Source organism: Macrobrachium rosenbergii, chromosome 44, assembly GCF_040412425.1.
Source record: "Macrobrachium rosenbergii isolate ZJJX-2024 chromosome 44, ASM4041242v1, whole genome shotgun sequence".
Taxonomy (NCBI): Eukaryota; Metazoa; Arthropoda; class Malacostraca; order Decapoda; family Palaemonidae; genus Macrobrachium; species Macrobrachium rosenbergii.
The window spans coordinates 9445504-9470793 of NC_089784.1; the positions used below are offsets into that span (position 1 = coordinate 9445504).

Consider the following 25290-nt stretch of genomic DNA (forward strand, 5'->3'; position numbering starts at 1 on the left):
ACATGCAGACCTCTCTCAATGAATATGACCTTGGCCAACGAACCTGGGGCTTCTCCAGAATTTGTCCAAAGGTAAAGTAGAAAAAAGGAAGTTATGAATAAGTAAATAAAAACAATTTCGCCATAAAATCCTTAAATTCTTCGTTTCATTATGTTTGGGCCCATCTTTCGTCTTTATTCATTTTCCCTCTTCAGAACTGGGCTAGTGAAAGGCATTTGGTTATCCGTTCCCTTGATTTAAGCAATAAAAAGCTATTAATCATTCACAAAATAAACAAGTAAAAAATGCTCCGAAATTTCTTCAGCGCAATCGAGTTTTCTGTACATCGTATAATCAAGGCCACCGAAAATAGATCTATCTTTCCGTGGTCTCGGTATAATGATGTATGAGCCGCGGCCCATGAAACTTTAACCACGGACCGGTGGTGGCCTGTCCTATATCGTTGACAGATGCACGATTATGGCTAACTTTCACCTTAGATAAGATAAAAACTACCGAGGCTAGAGGGCTGCAGTTTGGAATGTTTGATGACTGAAGGTTGGATGACCAACATACCAATTTGCAGCCCTCTAGCCTCAGGAGAAGGCGGAGAGAAAAAATGTGGACGGACAGACAAAGCCGGCACAATAGTTTTCCTTTACAGAAAACTGAAATTGTGAAAAGTATAAGAATAAATAACTGTAATCTTATAAATGTTTTTCCTAACCGTAAAATTGTAATGATTCCACTTTGGATTTAAAGTAGGACAGTCCTCTAAGAACATTATTTTCTCAGTGGTGGAAGCTTAATGGATGTCTTCTCCTCTCACTCACCAGGTACACGTCTCAGGAGGCTTACGGAGTTCAAACTCTTACAGCAGCTAGCGTCGACCAGCTGACCCTCAATATGGCTGCTGATAAGAACCTGTTTGCGCAGTATGTGAGGTACGTATAGACCACCACTCTCAAGATGAAAACAAAACAGTGGCTGAAACAGTGTGTGATTTAAACGTAGAGTGTAAGATTACCACACCACAAAATAAATCCATTTAGGTATACCATTATCAAGGTGAAAAGTGTCTTGTCTAAGTTATGTGGTCCCCATTCGAATGTGCTCTCATGATCAGAATAAGAAGATGAATCAGGAGCAATTTAAAATGGAGTAGGTACAACTGAGAGGATTACAACATTACCAAAATATGAGTGAAACAACGATCATTACTTTTTACCTAAAATTGGCACATAAATACATGCAAACAAAACATCGACTGTAACAAAAAAAAAAAAAAACTTGATTTACATAAATGGCCATATCACTATACAATGTTGACTTAGACCGGTTTCTTTTTGGTTTGTCTTTTAACGTACATACATCGCCAGTATGAAGATAACATAAGAAATGAGTACTCACCTAAGAACCTTTGCGCGCTCGCTTCAAGCGTCACTGTTTATTGTTCGTCTACTCTTCTCATTTAATAGAAACAAACACAACCATTACCTGGAGCCACCTGAGATGTTTACCTGCCCAGAGGATCCCACTTGTCACAAGAACGAGCTCTGCAGAATCGTCAATACTGACCATAATCTGCGGGACGCCTGCCACAGAATTGAAAAGATAATAGATGGAGGATACTACCTCTAGACTTCTTGTCGCCATTTCAGTGCTCCTCACGCAATTGACTTTGCGTGTTTTGTTGCAACTCATTTTCGACATAGGATAATAAATCAGTTTGTCAGATTTTTTATAGATAATTATAATCTTTATTAAATGAAGCTATCACTAACATAATTGACCAATCCTGTTATATCATTTCTTTCAGAAAATCATTAATGGTAAATTGCTTACGATTTTGCACATTTCTTACAAAAATAGTTGTATGGAAACATTAACTCGGATGTAATATGAATAAAGGTTTGGAATGACGTTTGGAGTTATGATCCTTCTCTAGAATTCTCAATAATTAGTACTAAGGAAACGTCAATGCTGTAACCAGGAATGGCTTATGGTGTTTTCAGTCATACGCGCAAAACAAGCGTAGACGCTCACCACAAATATCTTCGCTAATAACTGAAAGGATCGTTGGCGTAGGAGTCATGACCCAAACGAAGAAAATATTGTAGATGAAATATATTAAAAACACATACTGATAAATATATAATATATATATATATATATATATATATATATATATATATATATATATATATGTATATATATATATATATATATATATATATATATATATATATATATATACATACATACAGTACATAATATATATATATATATATATATATATATATATATATATATATATATATATATATATATATATATATATATATATACATACACACATATATATATATATATGTATGTATGTATGTATATTTATATAGGAACATACGTCAGGAGGCACGGAAACTTTCTGTACTCTCTTTTATAAAGTACTGATATCACAAGATATTCACTTCTCTTTTTTCTATCAAGTGGTTTTTTCTATTTAAGGCAATTCAAAAGCATGAATACTGACAAGTCTATCAGTCTTATTACTTGAGATGACCAGCTTCCGCCCTCTGAGTTAAGACTTCTTATTCTAATACTTCTTGTGTGTCGAGAAAAACAGGAGTAATTAGGTCTCTGAAATCTCTTGCTTCCGTCGAGTCAGAACTTTCATACAGTAGAACTTATTAACGGATGAGATATTCAGCAGACCTTGTGATTACCCATTCTGGTAGAACTCGTGCCAACATCAGCTAGAAAAGGATAGTTTGCATTGATAAATGGTAATCATAACTTAACAGACATCTGCTATTTGATCAGTTACTGCTCTTCAATAGTGCTATTGTGGTACTGTTTTATATTACTAAATATTGAACTCCGATGTGAGGTAAACCAGTAAAGGTTCAAGTTTATTTTGGTACCAATAGGAGCGAGGTAATGTTTAATCTCATTAAATCGTGCTTGAGAAAGTGACTTTATTGTTTCCTCTTTATGGAATCATAAAGCAAATTGTTGATAAATTGAAGTTAAACTTTCATAATAAAATCACGAAAAATTTACCATTATTGCTGTGATTATGAGTAAAAATAAGTTTTTAATTTAAGGCCATTTTTAGTCTGTGGTATACTTGTATCCCCAGGAAATCATTTCTTTACTCATGGAGGAACTTAGCAAGGAAATTATGAGCCAGGGTGGGGGCATAGTAAGATGGGCATTATCATTAAAATCCACAGCGCTCTGTTGCCCTAAGCGGTGAACCTCGTACTTGAGGTCACTCGACTGTGGTGGACCGCAGATTAAGTCTACAATAATGAGGTTGGTCAAGTCACCCTATAATTCAAGCCCTCTCTAAAGGAAGAGCACATATATATATATATATATATATATATATATATATATATATATATATATATATATATATATATATATATATATATGTGTGTGTGTGTGTGTGTGTGTGTGTGTGTGTGTGTGTATACATACGTATCTATCGTATATATATATATTAGCAGAGAGAAAGTCAGTTTTACCACATACCTGTAATTCATGGTTCCAATACCCGGCAGTTTCACTGGCGTAACCTATTGTAGCGACAGCGTGTCGGGCAAACTTGTCCGCGGTTGGAACGCCCAGACCTAAAAGAAAGTGAGGCTCAGTCATTCTTGGACTTATTTCAGTTTTCGCACTGACGATACCTTCAGTCTTCTGTTTCAGCATGCCATATTATTATTATTATTATTATTATTATTATTATTATTATTATTATTATTAACCCGCTTTTCAATTATTATTATCTATTATTTTATTATTATTATTATTATTATTAGCAACCGCTTTAGGGCAGTTTCAATGGTACTTTAACGTGTAGGGAGTATCTTCTTCTTACTATTCTTCTCTCTATAATAATAAAATAATAAATAATAACCTTTTAATAATAAGATGACCACCTGAGTGTGCGTCGAGACGTAATAAACAAAAGCAGAATATGATGGAAATTTATTATAACTCTTTTAAGAAGAAAGGTCAACTTTACAAGAAAATGTCAAACAACAGTTAGTTTTAATAACACTAAAAGAGTCTATATTTATATAAAATTATCATTATTATTATTATTATTAATTATATTATTATTATTTACGATTTGTAGACATTCTGCTTCCAGTATAAAGGTCAAAAAACAAATTCATAAAGAGAGAAAGTTAATTAAAAAAAAATTGCAGTAAATTATTCTTCTGAATTTCACCAAACAGAAGCTTTATTGTAGAAAATTTGGGACAAATTAATGTAGCAGCATTAGTTATGAAACCTATATTAAATACCAAATGTCTAAATAATAAACTGCTTATAATAATCAAAATTTGGTCGACTTAAACAAAGCCGTTGATTGACTAATATTCCTTTTTTGTTTGTAAACCTCTTCAGATTACTTATTTGCAAATGAAAATTACTGCAGAAATTTTTTTCATTTTTCAAGATGCATTTTGACCTAAACAGAACAGCTTTTAGCAAATCTTTAATATGTTAATCAACACCATAAGAAAAAAAAATGGATATCAGTGTCTTTTCAGTTTGGACGAACATAAATCTAAATTGCTTTTAGTTTTACAGCCAAAGGGTTAAAGAAGGACTTGAATGGGGTTCTTACTCGATTAATCCAGTGTTTGTGCAAAAATGAGAAATTTCTCTCTCTCTCTCTCTCTCTCTCTCTCTCTCTCTCTCTCTCTCTCTCTCTCTTACCCAGTTTGCATTTGGGTATGCCTGAAGCTTATCTTTGACTTAATTATGTAAATTTATTTAATAAAAGGTCAACTTAAAGTTAATTATGGAATTCCTATTTACTTTAGATAAAAGGTCAACTTAAAGTTAATTATACAGTAACCTGATTTACTTTATATAAAAGGTCAACTTAAAGTTAATTATACAGTAACTTGATCTGCTTCATATAAAAGGTCAACTTGAAGTTAATTATGCAGTAACTTGATCTGCTTTATATAAAAGGTCAACTTAAAGTTAATTATACGGTAACTTGATCTGCTTCATATAAAAGGTCAACTTGAAGTTAATTATGCAGTAACTTGATTTGCTTTATAGAAAAGGTCAACTTAAAGTTAGTTATGCAGTAAATTGATCTGCTTTATATAAAAGGTCGACTTAAAATTACTTAATATTCCTTTTTACCTCTTCACTTACTGGGTTTGCTAATGATCTTGCTCCAAGCGGTCATATTTGTGGCAACCGCCCCGGGCAGGACAGTTTGGACGTCTAATCCAGTCCGTCTGTACTCAAATTCCAGACTTTTGCTGAAGCTCCTCACGAATATATAAATATTTAAAGGAATATATATATATATATATATATATATATATATATATATATATATATATATATATATATATATATATATATATATATATATATATATATATATATATATATATATATATATATATGCATGTGTGTGTATGCGTGTGTATGTATGTACCGTGAAGGCACATGAATTCATTCTCACCTTTGTAGCGGCATAAACCTGGAAAAGCGGAAACGGAGCAACGGCAGCCGATGACGCGACATTCACGATGAGTCCCCGTTTCCTGGCCAGCATTCCAGGAAGAACCATCTTGCACATTGCTGGAACGGAAGCCACGTTCACGATAACTTGATTCCAGATCTCGTCTTCGGTGATGTTCTCGAACTTGGTTGGGACGGCGAGAACGCCGACGTTGTTCACTGTTGAAAATGAGCATCGATCAGAAGGCCTGGGAAAATGATGGGTCCACAAAAGGGCATTGCTGTCTGGAAGGAAATGGCTGTCCTTTTGTGACAAGCTGTGCCTTCTGTTTAGTAAGTATTATTATTATCATTAATCTATGAGAATAATGGACACCCTTATGGGCTATGTCTAAGCTTCACGGCATAGCATGCCCTCATGACTTATGTCAATAAAACTTAAGCAAGAGAATTCATCGAAGGTCTCTTAACAAGAAAGTTCAAAGTTGGCATACATGAAATAGCATCAACTGTAATTTCAAATACGATTTACCGCTGTAAGAATGAAACTTGCGAAAGGTAAAAGATAATTTGGCTTGCAAAAATAATCTCAAATAACATCTGTAGATGGGATGAATGATTTGGAAAAAACAGTATTTGCTGGAAAGTATGTGAACCAAATCTAACAAGAGTGATAGTAATGATTTTTATAAAGATAATAACAGTTAAGAATTGGAAAACTAATAAACATATTGTAAAGTTCCTGTCTTTGTCACTTCCATCAGAGCATTAGCTTATGTATTTTGAGTGTCGAAAACACTCGTTTTTTTTTTTTTAATCCGGCTCGGAGCCGGCAGGAAGAGCACTTTCGCCGTCTAAACCTTGAATCATCAAAAACTGTCATATATCAATCAAAAGAAAAAAATAACCCCAAAGAAATCCGGAATAACCATATAGAATATGAAACATATACATGAAATATTTAAACGACCCTAAAAATCTGAAATACAGTTAAGAATATGAAATAGATCCCATAATCTGGCTTACCCAGAATTCCGACATCTTTGTTGGACAAATTGTCCGCAATGTGATCGTAGATCGTTCTTCCGTTGGAGAAGTCCGCCTGGATCACCTCAACCTCCACGTTGTGCTTGGCTCCTGAGAAAAGGGAATTGAAGAGTTAAAATACACGAGAAAGCTTTCGCTTGGGCTAGTTGCGTGTAAAAGGTTGCTAAGTCAGACGCCAAAGTTAAAAATTATTAACTTCCTCAGGGCGGCACGAAAGGTTTGCTTCTGTGAAGTTGAATAAAATTGATTATGCGACATCCAACAACCCATAGCCTCGTAAGATATCATATCTGAATGCTGCCAGCACTTCTTTATGGGGTAATGCAAGTTATGGCCGAAATAAGCATTCATTTAAAAGAGAATAAATGTGCCTTTTGAGGTGGGTGTCAATAAGATTTTCTAGTCGATTCCCGTAACTAAGTGAATTAAAGCTCTTTCAATGAAGGTAATCTACATTATGAATTACGGAATCCTTCCAGAGAGAGAGGGAGAGAGAGAAACCAATTGTCAGTGAAATAACTTGAACTGCCGTCCCGTCACTGCCTCAGCTCACATTCCCCCTACCCCGCCCCCCACGTCCCCCCTCCCAACATACAGTAATATCCCGTATTCCCTTCCCGATCCATCTTAAAACCTATCCACTCTTCCTTAGCTCAAGGGCGGCCTCAGTAAAACTTCACTGAAATCTACAGAGACTTTTGAGCTATGAGACTCAGAGCTATCCTGTGGACTGACAGGCGGACAAAGATGTTTACATAACCACGATATATATCAGCTGTATCGTAGCAGCATCAGCCCAAAATCCCGTGAAAATGAGAGTGAAAAGGCTTTTAAGGGTATCAAATATCAGTTATTATTCTTACAACCGTTCAAAATGAGTAAACGTCATATGGAACATATGCAAAGGTCACTGACTTCTATATCAAAATTGCTGAGTATTAGAATGTTTGTAAGATAAAAAATAGAATTAAGAACTTCATGAAAAACAGAGACCAAAAATTAGCGTCATAGATCAATGATAAGACCTTTATATACAAGCATATACAATGAAGTATCCATTTTCATGAATTTCATTGAACTTCAAAGCATTGTAATCATCACATGAAAGATAAATTGATTGTGAATAAGTGTATCAGGAAATCAAAATAAAACGGAAGTCAAAAAAGAGTCAAAATCAGCCACACGGAACGAAACAGTGAGAATAATCTGGAAAAAGGAAGAGAAGAGTGTTCACGCTTCACCTCCAAAGACTTACTTATTTCCTGGGCCACTTTATCCAGCTTCACAAGAGTTCTGGAAATGAGCACGATGTTGAAACCTCTTGCAGCCAACTCGTGGGCGTAGGCTTTACCGATTCCGTCCGTGGACCCCGTCACCACTGTCAAAATAAAGAGGCAGTACAAGGAGGAAGAAACGTGGATTAGAATATCTTGGTAATGGTAAAACCATCGGTAATTCATGTGCAATTATAGCAGCATTCACTACAGAGAGAAACATTTAAGAATCTCTGGAGCAACCACGACAACATATTTTGACGGATATTTAGCAGGGTTGCTGACAGATTAAGTTCTTTTTATCTTTAAGTATTCATAATAATTAAACTAATGGATGAACAGACATCTTCCTCAGATGCAATAGATTTTGCTCAATGCCTACTGAAGAACTTTAAACAAATATTTATTTTTGGCTGAACTGGAGTGAATGATTATTTATAATTTTTTCTTATAATTTTTTACATTATATATGTATATATATATATATATATATGTATATATGGATATATACATATATATATATATATATATATATATATATATATATATATATATATATATATATATATATATATATATATTACTAAAAGGACCTCATTCAAACTGGATGGTATCTAATGGAGTATTGATTCAGAAAACGTTACAAGCTTTCTTGGACAAACAGTCCACATTATCAAGTATCCATACAGTGAGCAGACGCGTAGTCCAGCTGTATTTATATCTGTGTGCTGGGTACTTTTAATCCTATAATCGCCTGACTCCTCCTGTGTGACCCCCACCCCCCCTCGTGATCTTGGCCTTTCTCTGCCCCCTTCTTCTTCCAGGTGTTCGTTTTCCGTGCGTTCTCTTGCGTTTTTCCTTCGTTTCCTTGCTACTGTGGAGTATACGGTTTTTCTAGATATGCTGTCTTCAAAACCGTTTCCGGTGTTCCCTGCCATTGCGTTGTTGGCGCATGTTATGAAGGCGTTCTCTACAACCAGTCTGGCCGTTTTGTTGGTGTTCCTGTACAGAAAACTCGTATTTTCCCAGTCTATTTTATGATCTTTTCCCAACAGTGTTTGGCACCTGCCGACGTCTGATTATAATGCCTTATGTTCTGCAGGTGTTGATTGCTTCGTTCTTTAGATGGTTTGCCAGTTTCGCCATAGTGCCCTTCTTCACAGTCTCGACACGCTGCCATATATAGCCCCCCTCTAATCTCTTCCCCCTCTACCGACTTTTTGTTTCTAACTATTTTACTCCTAATGGTGTTTTTGTAGCTGCCTATCAATTTGAATTTATCTAGCTTTCTATTGATGGGTCTGTTCGACCTAATCCCCGCCCACATGGCCACCCCTGCAAAAAGCTGCTTCATCCCCATTTTTGTTCTTACCTAGTTCCCTTAAGCTTCTACACATTTCAGTGAAATAGTGCCTTTCGTTCCCCACGCAAAAATTAAGGCCATATCCTAACACTAGCACTTCATCCTACTTAGGAGTCTCTTAGAAATGTTCTTGACTAAATCAAAGTTCCCTTTTTTGACCCACCCCGACCCATCGAAAATGGCAACGAGTGTATTCTCGTGCAGCTGAGAACTACGGTGGCGGGCACATACCCTTGCATAACCGGAGAGGTTACGTAAGGCCCTTGATAGATTAGGAAAGTACAAGGACAAAATGATTTGTAAGGCCGACAGAGAGGGGACGGTTGTACTAACGGATGCCATAGACTACGAGAACAAGTTAGAACAATTTTTCTGAATGAATACTCCATTAGATACCATCCAGTTTGAATGAGGTCCTTTTAGTAATCCTACTAATGCACAGAATAATTGTGTATGTGATAAAGTTAATATATATATATATATATATATATATATATATATATATATATATATATATATATATATATATATATATTGATACTAAATGTCACTGCAATACACACACACACACATATATATATATATATATATATATATATATATATATATATATATATATATATATATATATATATATATATATATATATATGTATTGCAGTGACATCAGTATCAACAAAATCTCTCTCTCACTCAAGGGCAAATGTATGATGTATATATATATATATATATATATATATATATATATATATATATATATATATATATATATATATATATATATATATATATATATATATATATTGTGTGTTTGTGTGAGTGTATGAGCTTTCGTCACATACACCGTTACATTTTTTTATGTTGACAATTATTAAGCTACAAATTTCGTTTAGAACCAATTCACTTTCGTTGTTTCGAATGCCACTGGTGACGAAGCACTTATCACGTATAATACCCCTTGGGCGTAAGTTATTTCTGGGTATGGTGAATTGGATATTAAACAAAATTTGTGGCTAAACATTTTATATATATATATATACATATATATATATATATATATATATATATATATATATATATATATATATATATATATATATATATATATACTCATGTGTATATATATACATATACACAAACTGTATAATAGATCGTTTACACAAATGGAAAAATATTAAACGTTTAATATCGTAGGCGACCTCTATATACATGACTGAAAAAAATCTTTTTGGAAATTGTAGTTAATTAAACAGTGGGTAATATCCCAGAGTGTGGATACACTCAGACACAGGAAGCACTAGTACTTATACCAACAAATGATAATGGTTGACAATAAAATATGACTGAACACACTAGGACATTCTTTGGTTAAAATACAAACAGACAAATTCAAGGTGGCTTTGAAATGTTGCCAGAAGCCTAAGTAAAGGTTTATCATGAATCAGCATAAGGCTTGTTAATGTCTTCCTTAAGATGAAGAGTCTCATAAGCCTCACGTAGAATACTGCCTATATACATCTCGAGCCTCACGTCTGGTGAAACCAACACAGACTCACCTGCCCAGCCTCCGTATTTTCCCTTCAAGTTCGTCTTGCACAATTTCGATATGTCATGATAATAGATGATCCGACAAACCATCCACAGCAATTTCAGAGCTATCAGTGTCACAGTTATTATGCCGATGACGGAGAATACGTCAAAGGTTATCCTCTCTGTGTCTGACAAACCATTATCACCGGTGAGGGACATGATCACTAGATTACAGTTGGCGGGGAACTGGCAAGGAGTAACGCAAAACAGTGCCTCGGTGGAGACCAATGTCGTAACGCTTATTTAATCTCGAGTGGAACGTGGATTGCGTGTATGCCGCTCTAGATCAATAGCCCGCTGGCATTTTGTTCGTCACACTAGTCCATCGGAGAATTTCTTGTGTTCGTAGACAGTGTGAAGTGGTTTAAACATACTCGGGTGAAAAACAGAGTGATTTATCACAAAAAAATAAATTAGTTATCGTCCAACGATATATGAAGTAGAGTATTTATTCATTTCTTTTGCCAGATCATTAAGCTTCGGAATTGATTTCAAATTACCGTGAGAAAATCGTAAGCAGACAGAAAGGAGAGACTGAAGAAAACTGATGAGAAAAGACCTAATAAAATGACGTATTTTCTTATCTGCCCTTATGTCTCTCACTTCATCTTTATTTCAAAATATGACCATGATTCTCTCTAAACACCATGCGATGCCAGTGGCGTAGCCGGGAGGGGAGAAGGGGGACAATGGCCCCCCAATTGACAGTAAATAGTTGTATTAATTACAATAAAATTATAAGCAGTTTTTCAAGATTGTCGATATTTTTCAGGGAAAAAAATGGCACAAATATGTTTTTTGCATTTGCGTGCATTCATTCAACTCCTCTTCTAACACACACACACATATTATATATATGTGTGCGTGTGCATGTGTGTGTATGTATGTAAGTGTGTGTAATATATATTCCTGTTTAAGAATCAATATCTTATGTGAAGTTTTGACTTTTTGTTCTTATATTTATCAGTACTCTAATCCACCAGTTTTTTAGTTTGAATAAATGTGCATGCTGTGAATTTCCTAGTTTACTATCCTTTATTTAATTCTTGGAGACATGCTGAGAATAGACGCTTCCAATAAAGATTAAAGACCAAGACAGCAGAAGTTCCCCAAATGAGTGGGAAAGGGAGTGAGCTAAAAAATAAAAACAAGAAATATGTATAGGCCTATATATATGTATATATATTATATATAGATAGATAGATAGATAGATAGATAGATAGATAGATAGATAGATAGATAGATAGATTAATAAAACATTTGTGCAATATTCAAAATCATCTTGATTGTTTGGCCCCCTCAATCAAAAATCCTGGCTACGCCACTGTTGCGATGCAGAGGGCCTCTATGAAATCCCGCCACTCATGTCTTCCCCCGTTGCTGTGCTGGACTTTGTAAGTTTTTGCACAATAAAGTGTTTCTCCTATCTCTCACTTCCATAAACCTCCACTTATCTCCAGCCTCCTGTTTCGTGTAAGTATGCATAGGTACGTATATTTGATTGCTGAGCCTTGACTGAAGTGTCCTGCGTGTTAAAAATTTCGCCTAACCCTTTTCGGTAAACTTAGGAAAACTTGAAAGAATGGTAACGTGAGGAAATCTTGAATTTCACTCTCTGTCATTACGGGTATAATTTCAAGATTTTCCTTTCTATGAAGAAGCAGATATTTACGTTTTCCGATCAATTACTGGGACACTTGACTGGTGCCATATAAATAATCTTCCACTAAGAGCAAAGCACCAGACGTCAACAAAAGCAAAGGTAATATTACTAGCGTTATTAGTAAACGTTTCCTGCTCCAGTCCCGGATAAAAGAGAAGGAATGATTTACAGGGTCTCCATTCCTACCACGAATAGGGGACATGGTTCGTTGGTAGTCTTAGAACTGACATTAGGAGTCTGGTGTGAGCAACACTGCTCACGAGAGGGACCGGGTGCAGCCAAGGTCCAAGGGTACAGCCAGGATCCTGGGTACAGCCACCGTAGTGAGTGAATGATTAAATAGCACTCGTCAGGAGGTGATCTGTCACAGTGACGTTGTCAGTGATAACAGATTCGAATCAGTGGTTTCTAACACTATTTCAATTGTATTTTTATTGATAAAAGAAGCAAAGAGCTATTGTTTCTTTACGTCACGGTGAATTGGTTTGATTTTTATTGTTAAATTTTCAATATTTATACATCCACCTCTCTGTTTTATGTTTGCTCATGAATATATGATAATAATAATAATAATAATCTTTCTTATCTTGCAGTTTTATTATCTTGTTAGATAAATTCCTTAACAGGCTGATAGGAGGTACTTATAATGCTCTGTTTATCCTGTCATTATTAGCAGGTAAACCCATTTTAATATAGAACCAGTTTTAATATTTACGATATTTTGGATCCATTTCGACCATTGTTAAAAATTTCACTTGGTTCACTTTTTTACACACGCAAACGGTCTATTCTGTAAGAAAATCTTTGGCAAATTCAAGGAATATAAGATCTGTTCCCTACGAAAGAGAGCGCATCTGTGATAATGTAAATTAATGATGAGAAATGTAGGATATATTATCTATAGTTATCTACACAGGAATGTTGCTTGTTAACTCTTTTCAGGTGAATTCTTGGTGAATCATTAGATCTTGAGCCTTATTATACCTAGTGGATTAATAAATTAATTAATATATGAATAAATAAATAAGCTGGTTAATCAGTTGATTATCATATTGATCAGTTATTTAATAAATGTTATTTGAAAAAAACTCGGAAAGCAGTGCCTGGTTTTCATTATGAATAAAGAATACAATTAAATAATAAATATATTACTCGTCATATATTTCTATACAGCAATTACACCCAAAAGGTCAAACGTGTCTTATTTTCTGATAAATCACAAATGCCCATTGTCTCTTTAATTTTTTGCAACCTGAAGAATTTGCAGTTCCCAAATAAACAAACTACTTTTTTGTGAAAACACTTGTCATTAAAAAAAAAAAAGAATTTTTAGGAAAAGCAAAAACAGTAATATACAAAACAGCACATTTGATTTTGTGAAGGTTAAATATTATTGTTGATGATATACCATTATTTCGGCCTTCCATTTTGATCTTCAACAACACGTTTTTTTGAGAGATTCAAAGGACTCAGTGACTTCTGAACTTACTGACTCTGCTGTGCCACATTTAATTTCACTGATTTTACTCATACATTTCTGTAATATTTAGTGGGTTTTGGGTAACAACAATAACAATAATTTGGAGGCGAAGTTGATATTGCTGATCTCAAGGCAGGCAGCTCTTTATTTTGTTCTTTTTTCATATTTATAATCATACGCCCGTACTTGGTGCAAACCGTTATGCAGTAAACAAATAACACACTCGTGAATAAACAAGTTTTAACTACATACCGGTAGCTCTCTCTCTCTCTCTCTCTCTCTCTCTCTCTCTCTCTCTCTCTCTCTCTCTCTCTCTCTCTAATTTTTATAAAATCTAGAGTATTTCTAGAAAACACTCACACACACACACACACACACACATATTTATATATATATATATATATATATATATATATATATATATACATATATAATATATATATATATATATATATATATATATATATATATATATTTAAATATATATATATTATTGGTTATGTGTATGATATTTGCATGTACATGTATGTATTCTCATCTTTGTATTATTTCTTATAGGTCAAGAGGCCGAACGGCGACCCAAAAACTTATCGTTGCCCGATCACCTGTTGCTCTTTTATATCAGTTATTCATTCTTCCACGAAGAGAGCGTCGAGCGAGACACCTGCCGGTATCTCGACTCTCGTTACCGGAGTGTACAAGACAAACATCTCCATAATTGATCGGGTGGTTATATGCTTGGGGCGGCCTTTGGGGACTCAGAGCGAGCGGTGATACGAACCCCCTACGTAGCCCTCCCAAGTCACGGCCAGATAACTCGGCCGATATTGATCCTCTGTCACTGTGACATAATAATAATTCATCACTGAACTCCTGTCTTCCTCGAAATGCTCCTCTTTTTTTCGGAAGTCCTTTGAAGAAGCCGCTTTTAGAAGAAGGCAGGCGTTCCCGAAGTGAGCCGTCGTATCGCTAATTCATGGCACCAGCGTTATCGCCATTGTAGTCACCAAATATTCCGGCAGAGCGCGCAGCGCCATCAGCTGTAATGAGTAAACAAATAATAGCAGTAAACGACAGAATGAATGGAAATTCAAATGAATTTAATATATGAAGCTGGTACACAGGGAAAGGACTTAAATGATAGAAGACAGAAAAACGATGGAGTCTCTACCGCTCTGAATTGACTGCTGCAATTGATTTCAATTGCTTGCAAATTTCAAAAAAAAATACCTTAAGACTAGATGCACTGCTGCCAATCTCATTCACGGACAAAATAAGATTATGGCAGAAAAAAAATACTGATAAGATTAAATATCGTTCATGAAACTTGCAATACTTTTTACGGAAACCTGATTAAAGCGGTAAAAGGTCACAGTTATGTTCATTGAACTGATCAATGAGATCCAGGAAGAGAGAGAGAGAGAGAGAGAGAGAGAGAGAGAGAGAGAGAGAGAGAGAGAGATTTTAATCCTTCTCTAATTTACCACCTTTATACTACTTTATAAATTAAGTAAGTTTCTCAGTGACCAAAAATATTGCACATCATTCCTCCTCGCTTGTTTTAATTCATATTTAAAAACACCTTACACTTTATGTATAGCTATGGAAATATTTCGCTACACCGTCTTTCAAAGTACAGTCTTTTCACAATTTTCCGAATATTGTATTTTTTAGCAATTAAGAAATGAATTTGTAAACAATTTAACTACATATTTTGAGAATGCATCATAGCTCCAAGCTAAATCTTTTACGAGAAGTTCACAAATTCCTAATTTGATTGCTTTCATTTTGCTCTGATGATGGGGAGGCGTTCCTAAACCTTTCCATTCTTGCTGCTGCCCTATTCATTGACAGACTCATGTATACATACATACACACACACACACACACACACACACATATATATATATATATATATATATATATATATATATATATATATATATATATATATATATATATATATTTACACACACATCTATATATATATATATATATATATATATATATATATATATATATATATATATATATATAATATATTTCAGTATGGTATGTATTCGCGTATGTATACAGGCGTGTGTGTGTGTGTGTGTGTGTGAGTGCCGATGTAAGAAGAGAGAAAAAAAGAGATAGATTTTCATGCATACCTGAATTTCATGAGGCCAGTAGCCAGCTGTTTCCTTTGCGTAGCCAATGGTAGCCACAGCATCCCTTGCAAAAACGTGGGGAATTGGGACAGTCAAACCTGAAAAGGAAAGAGAAATAGTCGTTATAAATTCAGTAACACTATTGCTTTGTATGCAAATGAGTATAAAGAAGGTGCTATTCAAATTCGTTTTCGGGAAATTTTAGTATCTTGGTACCTACTAAAGTTAAGTATACCTTAGTTTTACCAGACCACTGAGCTGATTAACAGCTCTCCTATAGGGCTGGCCCGAAGGATTAGACTTATTTTTACGTGGCTAAGAACCAGTTGGTTACTTAGCAACGGGACCTACAGCTTATTGTGGAATCCGAACCACGTTATAGCGAGAAATGAATTCTATCACCAGAAATAAATTACTCTAACCCTTCATCAGCCGGCCGTCCCAGGAAGTCGAACTCCGGACTCACCTAACGAAGAGCTAGATAAATTTGAAGACCGAGGTTTTATATGCTCTACAATCTTGCATGACTCACAGCAGAGAAAACTAACGAAAGTTCTAACAAATTTGAAAAAATCAAACCTGCCATCAGTATTTTGTTGTTGCGATAAAAGTCTGTTTTTTCATTTGATATCACTTATAACAAATTTTGAATGACTTGATAGATTTTGCAAACAAGCACTAGAAAACTTGGATACTCAGTAAAATTCTTTAACAAAAACTTTCAAAATATAAGTTTCTTTGAAAAAATCATCACTTTCTATCAATTGCCATCGGTATTTTGTTGTTACGATAAAAGGCAGTATGTACTATTAGATAATGTATTTATATTTGGTTCTACATTTAGCTATTTTAAACACTCATTTTCTCTCTCTCTCTCTCTTATTCTCTCTAAGTCTGAATATCAAGAGATATATCTACTTGGTTTGGGCTTGTCATCTTCATTCCAAGCGAGTAAGTTCGTAGCGACAGCCCCGGGAAGAACGGTCTGCACATCGACTCCAGTTCCTCTGTACTCATGCGCCAGCGCCACGCTGAAGCTTCTCACGAATGCCTGGAAGGTGAGAATTCATTCAATGATTTAGGGGCGTAAGTTATCGATTCAGGAAAAGCACTTCATTTGCTTATTGTCACATGCAGTAGCTTGCTTTTTTATATATTTAAAGTGAGTGTTTATTCATGCTGTTCCGGGAAAAGGTTCGTCTGATAGAAATTTGCCGTTTTCGCAAATACTTATATTAAAATAAAAACATCAGCTAATTTTGTGTTTTGAACTTAGACAATAAGAATTTTAATATGGCGTCAAAACGCCTAGAAAATCAGTCGTCCTAATGAGCAACACAAACATCCAGGATCAAGAATATTCAATTCTCAGTCAATGATAAGTATTAATGAAGCACGACTTGGAAATTACAGAAACATTCCACTCGCCATAAGTTAAGTATACCTTAGTTTAACCAGACCACTGAGCTGATTAACAGCTCTCCTAGGGCTGGCCCGATTCCTCATTATTTGTCATTCTCGTTGTGAGCATGACGAAGTTTATGTAAGTACAGACTAGCAAACGGGATCCTCAAATCAATATCGCCCGGTGTCCATGCTTATTTAGTTCTCTTGGTTAGTTGGATTCCGTCAGGAGTAATAAAAAAAAAAACTCGCTATTTCCTGTCAGCTTTCTCTCTCGTTTGTGAAGTTGACTTAATGAGCTTGTTGGAGAAAGATTTACCAGAAAACTGTTAATATTTAATGAATCCTACATCTTTTTTAATCAACCTTAAGCCACATTCATACTGTTACTCCTGCAATCTTGGTGAGCTCCCAGTGCAGAAAACTGCAAAGGCTTTAGCTGCTTCACGCAGTGTACCATTCATGTCTCTTGCGTACCCATTCACTTGCTTCGTGATATCAAGTGTCTTGGACCATGTTACGATTAACGAACCCAACATCCCCATGTCAAGAACAGCGAACCCAATGATCCCCATGTCAAGAATGGCCAACCCTTTCCGGTCCGAACTCAAATTCCACATGAGGGCTAGTACTAAACACGGCCAAACAGTGATTCATCTACACTGTTTCGCCCTGCTTAGCACTAGCTCCTGGTCGGTCAAATGTATTTCGCCTTGTTTAGTACTAGCCCCTGGTGGATCAAATGTCTGGTACCGAAGTGTTCATGTCTAGAACAGCGAACCCGATTATGCCCATGTAAAGAATAACGAACAGAATATTCTTCTTGTAAAGAATAGCGAACCCTGCTGCGAGTGGGTTCGGCAATCTTGACATGATCCAAGGCCTTTGCTGTTCAATAACTCATTCAGGCTCTCTAACTATCACTTTCAAGGTCTTCCTCTCGTCCCGACCCCCCCCTAGCGCTTATGAATTTACACTTTACTTGACACCAACCTATCGCCCTCCACTCTTTCCAAATCACCCCATTTCCCAACACTTGGATCCAACCTTTCTTTCACTTAGGCTGCCTTTTACGACTTCGTCTATGGATCCCCACAGTTCTCACCCTTCCAATTCGTCTTACGCCATATAGACTATGCAAACATCTCATCTCAACACCTTCATTCAGTCCTTCCTTTCTTTTATTTACATTTAACATCCACCCTCCAAGTTAATAAAAAAAATTTAGTTCAACAACCCCCTCACATATTGCAACCTTAGCTTCCAGAGACATTCCAAGTCTCTTCCCAGCATTTTCCACAAACCTGCTACCTTACTTTCTTCTTCCATTCTTTAACTCCTCTTCTCTCATCTTATCTTACCATCATCTATCAAATTAACTGTATCCATTCTTTGCTCCATTTTCTTATATAAATTGTATATATATATATATATATATATATATATATATATATATATATATATATATATATATATGTATGTACGTGTCTGTGTGTTCTTGTTTGGCAAATTCATTTACCAAGATTGAAATCAAAATCTTATAATTCCTCTCCTCTCTCTCTCTCACACACACACACACACACACACATTATCGCGCTTGCTTTGAATACACAATAGCAATGGTAATATATTAAGTAGCATATACAACAAACGTAAATTCCCCACCTTTTTAGTTTCTTCGACACAATGACAATAAGGTCTGTGAAAGCCCAGGCTCTTTTTGTGGCTATTTTCGAGGCTCTGATTCTTAGTAAATAGTTTATTGTTCAAACATCATGCACAAGCTCAACTCAACTGATATCTCAACCAACATTTCAGAACCATGACAAGGAGAAAATTCCTTGTCTTTTTGTTAAGTATGTTCGTCTTGTTCACATGCTTTTACCTAAAACCGAGCTACAACTTTGCATTAAAATACTTTATTTTGTCTATCAAAATAACAAAACTATATATAAATAATGTATATATATATATATATATATATATATATATATATATATATATATATATATATATATATATATATATATATATATATATATATATATATATATATATATATGTTAACTTTATCACATACACAAATGTTCTGTGCATTAGTAGAATTACTAAAAGGACCTCATTCAAACTGGATACTTGATACTTGATACTTGATAATGTGGACTGTTTGTCCAAGAAAGCTTGTAACTTTTTCAGAATAAACACTCCATTAGATACCATCCAGTTTGAATGAGGTCCTTTTAGTAATATATGTATATATATATATAGTATATATATATATATATATATATATATATATATATATATATGTATATAATATATAATGCCAAGCTAAACTCAATTACCTTCGAAGCTGCATAAACCTGGAAGTATGGAAACGGGACGGCGCTGAGCGTAGACGAAATATTCACGATGAGGCCGCGCTTTCTTTCCAGCATTCCATGCAGGACTATTTTCGTCATTGCTGGAACGGAAGCCACGTTAACTAGGATTTGATTCCAAATCTCGTCCTCGCTCAGTTGCTCGAAATCTTTCGGGTAGCCCAGAACGCCTACGTTGTTAACTGTTCAAGCAATGATAAAATAGTAATTAGTGCACAGCGTAAATTATCGGTGATGAATTTAAACCCCAACAAAAGTCAAAACATGATTGGTTAGCTGGTCTTTTCATTGACATTTTATCTTCCTATTTGAAACTCTTTTAGAATCCTAAGTGTTTTTCTTAATCCCATGTACACTTTGGGAGGCATTTCTGGTCTATGTCTAGCCCTGTTATTTCCGTTGCTGTTAACAGTCCTAATGATAATAAGTAGCACTGGATCGAAGAAGATAACACACTACAAGAAAGAAAAACTTTTCGCCTCTGATCCCTTAAGTCCTTATCTTATTTTTTCCGAGTTATAACATGGCTTCAGAACTGAATTTTGCTGGAATAGTCTTTATTCACTCTTTACTTCCCTATTTATCATGCATAGACTATTTAATATAAATTGGCTGACTACACAACTAAGAGACAGCATTTGATAAATTGATCCATATTCACTTGAAGAAAAAATAATCATTGAATGATTTTCTTCGAAATGCATCCACACAACGCATACATACAGACCGTCAAATACACCTGCTTATAAAACTAACAGTTGAATGTGAAACCTAATAATAACGCCATAGATCAAAAACTATATTTTGTGGAGTTTTTTTTAATAAAACTTCTTTGTACTCCTGATCTGACGGTGATGTCCCTTGGCGTCATAACACCAATTTCTTAAATTGGTAAAATCACCTGATTTGAAGATGACAGAGGGCAAAGCATTACTCACCAAGTATGCCTATGTCTTTACCGCGCAGGCCCTGTGCAATGGTATCGTAGATCGGTCTCCCGCCTGAAAAGTCTGCCACGATGAACTCCGCTTGTACTTTGTCTGTGTCAACTGAAAATATAAACAACAGATTAAACAAGAACACTCGGTAGAATGCATACCTCTGTTATGGCCATCCAAGCGTGGACAAGTCACATGAATGGTACAGATTCACCAACACTCCTCAGTCTTTGCGCTTTCTTTCAAATGTACTGAGGCGCTAACGTCTTTAAATTCACATTGGTAACAATGATAATGACAAATAATGGCTGGGATTATTCGCTGTCCAAGAACTGTCCAGTTTTCATCGACTCCCACCAGACATTATTCAGGAGCAGGTCATCCAAGAAATGTAATCATCCAGATGCATTCAGATCCCGTCATTTGTTCTCGAGGCATTTCCTCAATGCTTGAACACACTGACATAGGCTAAAACCGAGGAAGGACCTTAGCTAAAACATAACATCCTTCCAACTTAGTTGGTGGCGACAATTAAACTCACTTTCTAGATAGAAGTTAAACCATAGTTGTGGGAAATGAACAGTGTCGCGTTAATTAATAGTTTCCTCACACGAATAATGAACAAAGAACTAATTAAATAACAAAAAATAAGTTTATCTCATTCAACCTTTTCCATGACGTGAAATCTCGGAACATAGTGAAACTTGGCATACCATTTAACCTATGAAAGTAATCTCAAAACATTGAATGATGGAGGTGATACGGTTCATTATCCCATTACAATATCCATTTTTGCTACTGTATATGAGGAACTAAATATCATTGATGATTTAACCATTGTAAAATCCCAGTCCTACTTTTAAACATCAATCTCATGAATCACGTGATTAGTGATTTCGTTACTCTGTTACACGCATTAGTGTCCAGGAAAATAATTTTTTGAGCACTTTATCGCGTTTCATCCCCTAACGTGGGGTAGTTACCATATAACCTTTGTTCTCAAACATTGGGTCGTGCATCTCTACCATATTTCAGTCAACAGGTGAGATCCCTTAGCTTTTTTTTCTTGTTTCATCAACAGGTCTCTCTCTCTCTCTCTCTCTCTCTCTCTCTCTCTCTCTCTCTCTCTCTTTTGCGCATATATATTTTCTCCTGTGACAGATTTCTGGTCAAGTGAATTGTTAGTGTCGTGTTAAACAAGAATGTCAGCAAGTTATGATATCAATAAAAAAGAAAAACTACTTTCAGTGGCAATATACTTTACTTTTCAGATTATACTTATCATTGATAAGTGGTAAAGAATTGTTGCTTATACAGAAAACGAAACCATTAAAAAGAAGAAGAAGAAGAAAGGGTTACGACTCACTGAGTTTCTGGGCTACTTTCTGCAACTTATGACGATTTCTTGCGATCAGCACGATGTTGAAACCTCTTTTGGCCAGTTCCTGAGCATAAGCTTTGCCAATGCCGTCCGTAGACCCTGTCACCACTGGAACAGAATAATAATAATAATAATAATAATAATAATAATAATAATAATAATAATAATAATAATAATAATAATAATAATAATAATAATTATAATAATAATAATAATAATACACACATTTTTATATATATACAGTATATATATATATATATATATATATATTAAAAATAACATATTATATATTTTGGTCTAATCGAACACCACGGGAAAATAACATACATCTACAAGCATCACACAAAGCATATATATATATATATTAAAAATAACAAAATTACATATGATTTTAGTCTAAGCTCGAACAGCTCCTTCTTCAGAAAATAAGCAGGTAGAAGGACAGTAGCCAGTGCTTTAAATTTTTTGTAAGCATCACACAAAATTGTGAAGAACAATAATAATAATAATACACCTAAAGAGTACCATTATCCTTTGAGGTAATAATTAATGTTATGATTATAATAAATATATCCAAAGCGATCGGTAGAAACATTTGTTAAAGGAAAAGTTATCAAGAGTCCAAGGGATGTTTCGGCACTTTTTCCTCACTTTTTTTTTCACTTAGATATGCGATGAATTACCCTCAGTTTGTCGTGTTGAATCATGAAAGGGATTCTGAGAGGGAAGACTATACTATCAAAATAGCTACAAATAGCATGCGAGGAGATGCTCTACAAACAGAAAGACAGGAATTTTCACGTAGATTCGTAGGCCTAGAAACAGTGTTCTTAAACAAATTCAAGGTTACCACCATTGTTCCTTGAACAGCGCAGTCACTCCAGACTACAAGAACAACGTATGGGATATCACAAAGCAGTAAAAGATTTTAAAATTTAGAGGTCTAGTCATAATTTACATAACGAATGTAAATCCTTTTTTAGTAGAACACCGATTAAGAGTAACAATAGACTCACCCGCCCAACCTCCGTATTTCTTTTCCAGGTTTGTCTTGCATATTCTTGATATGCCATAGTACCATACGAGTAAAACAGCCTTCCACAAAAAATTTAAAACTATAATAATAACAACTATCATGCCAATGACGGCAAAGGCATCCACTGTCCTTTGTCCATCGTTGGATATCTCGCTAGGAACGATGAGGGACATCTTTACTTCACGTGGGTCTAATACTGACTGACTTTGTTCTGTTACAGCTGGAACGTCGACTAAAACTTGACCTACAGAGCTGAAATGTCATGAGCGCTCTCATTTTCTTTACTAAGATAAAATTACTTCTGAGTAGAATGCCTTTAAAAAGAATGAGATTATAAAAAAGGAAAAAAATTATTAATTGGAGTATTTCTCTCTCTCTCTCTCTCTCTCTCTCTCTCTCTCTCTCTCTCTCTCTCTCTCTCCTAAGATTAAATACTATATATGTGACCTCTGCCAAAAAAAAAACCATGAATAATATGATTAGAATTAGTGAAAAGTGAAAATTTGTTCATAAACTTTATTCCCAAAAACTGACTTGGTCTGATGAGGTATGCTGACGGAAAACTTTACAGTGACAGGTACATCTACTGATCGCTGGTTAGCTCCAGCCTGGCTGTCAGAGCTTGCAGCTAAACCAGATTTTGGCAGCGAAATCTGGAATACAGGCCCTAAGCTATTTCCTATCTTTTGATCTTGTAATTTCGAGTGAAGCTGCAATGCTACTTTAAAACATCTTGTCTCTTTGCCGTCATTTGCCTAAAATATTTCTTAGCTGCTCTCTCTCTCTCTCTCTCTCTCTCTCTCTCTCTCTCTCTCTCTCTCTCTCTCTCTCTCTATATATATATATATATATATATATATATATATATATATATATATACATATATACATATACTATATATATATGCTGTGTATAAATAATGCTTGTTTGCATGTATTAGTGTATATGAATATTTTTTCTCTACTCATCAATTTATCTTTCTTTCACTGCAATCTTCTGATCTTCTATAAATGCTGGACAGGCTAAAAACCATCAAGGGACTGAATGAAATGGAAAACCATTTATGACGAGAAACAATCGTGAATAGTATTTCCTAAGGGGCTACAGCATGCAGCGGTGATTTAACAACATCAAGACATGACAAGGCGAAACTTCAAGGAGGAAAAATCGGGTGAAAAACTCTCCAACGAAACCCTTCTTCTCTCTATGCGTGAGGAGAAACACGTTCAAGGAAAAATCGAACACAAACTTTTTCTTCTTCTTTAACTTTCTTAAATTGCCCAAGAAAGTCGTTGCGGAAGGGTGTTGTCGATAAATATTCATAGCCTGCTTTAAAATATTTATTTGACGCTAGTTCAGAACATGAACAAAACAGAATAGAATCTGCGGTGTTGAGAGAGTGCTCTTTTTACGTGGCAATTACCACTGACGCGACGTCTTTAGACGCCTCTAGGTAAGATTGGAACTAATTTCTTTCTTGACATTGTGTGTGCATTCGATGAGGGATTTGGCAGGGGTGGAGTGACCTTGACAATATAGGCAAGATCTGCCTGAGAATAATGCGTAAGCAAGTCATATTTTTCTTAACCATGGGTGTCATGGCAAGCGAAAAGCATATAGCGTACAATACGTATGCCTATGTTTTCTACGAGAACAGGTTGATAGCTACGTACAGTAGAATGCAGAGATAGTGTTCATGTTCCTAACACATTTACAGACTTCTATATAATTACATAACAACTGACGTATAACTAGACTTAAGTAAATGTGTGTTTCCTTAGCGCATGAAAAAAAAAATGACGGTTGCTAAGGTCGTAACAAATAGTTGCTCTTTTACCGTCACTAACATCCCGTACCTGCAAAGAAAATTTTTGTCTATATGAGAATCTTTCCTTCTGTAACAAACAGGCTGACACCCGTGTCCCAGATTTTCAGGAAACGCAGGATGACTGACAGTTATTATTTTCTTGTTTTTCCTCACGAGCCGCAGTTTTTCAAAGGAAGAGGCTTATTGCTTCAATATATATATATATATATATATATATATATATATATATATATATATATATATATATATATATATATATATATATA

At 35.1% G+C, this 25290-nt stretch overlaps 2 protein-coding genes, 1 long non-coding RNA gene and 1 pseudogene across 3 annotated transcripts; 1 reads left to right on the top strand and 3 right to left on the bottom strand.

Moving 5' to 3' along the window:
* LOC136829222 (sphingomyelin phosphodiesterase-like) overlaps positions 1–1902 on the top strand; it is a 9530-nt pseudogene extending 7628 nt beyond the window's left edge.
* A 445-nt stretch (positions 1903–2347) lies between these two features.
* Positions 2348–5300, bottom strand: LOC136829130 (uncharacterized). Its single transcript, XR_010850304.1, has 3 exons — positions 5173–5300; positions 3520–3617; positions 2348–2735 (listed from the first exon to the last, which is right to left on the bottom strand). It is a non-coding gene; the product is annotated as an uncharacterized lncRNA (long non-coding RNA).
* A 137-nt stretch (positions 5301–5437) lies between these two features.
* Positions 5438–11029, bottom strand: LOC136829223 (hydroxysteroid dehydrogenase-like protein 1; the record flags this gene model as incomplete). Its single annotated transcript, XM_067087524.1, has 4 exons — positions 10730–11029; positions 7793–7915; positions 6517–6627; positions 5438–5709 (listed from the first exon to the last, which is right to left on the bottom strand). Coding segments are annotated over exons 1-4 (699 nt in total), but the record flags the coding sequence as incomplete, so codon positions are not given.
* Positions 11030–14410: 3381 nt separating this feature from the next.
* LOC136829131 (inactive hydroxysteroid dehydrogenase-like protein 1) lies at positions 14411–23944 on the bottom strand. Its single transcript, XM_067087470.1, has 7 exons — positions 23177–23944; positions 22146–22268; positions 20780–20890; positions 19806–20023; positions 16975–17107; positions 16057–16154; positions 14411–14946 (listed from the first exon to the last, which is right to left on the bottom strand). Exons 1-7 carry the CDS (start codon positions 23367–23369, stop codon positions 14881–14883), a joined length of 942 nt encoding a protein of 313 aa, XP_066943571.1. The 5' UTR covers positions 23370–23944; the 3' UTR covers positions 14411–14880.
* Between the last annotated feature and the right edge of the window lie 1346 nt (positions 23945–25290).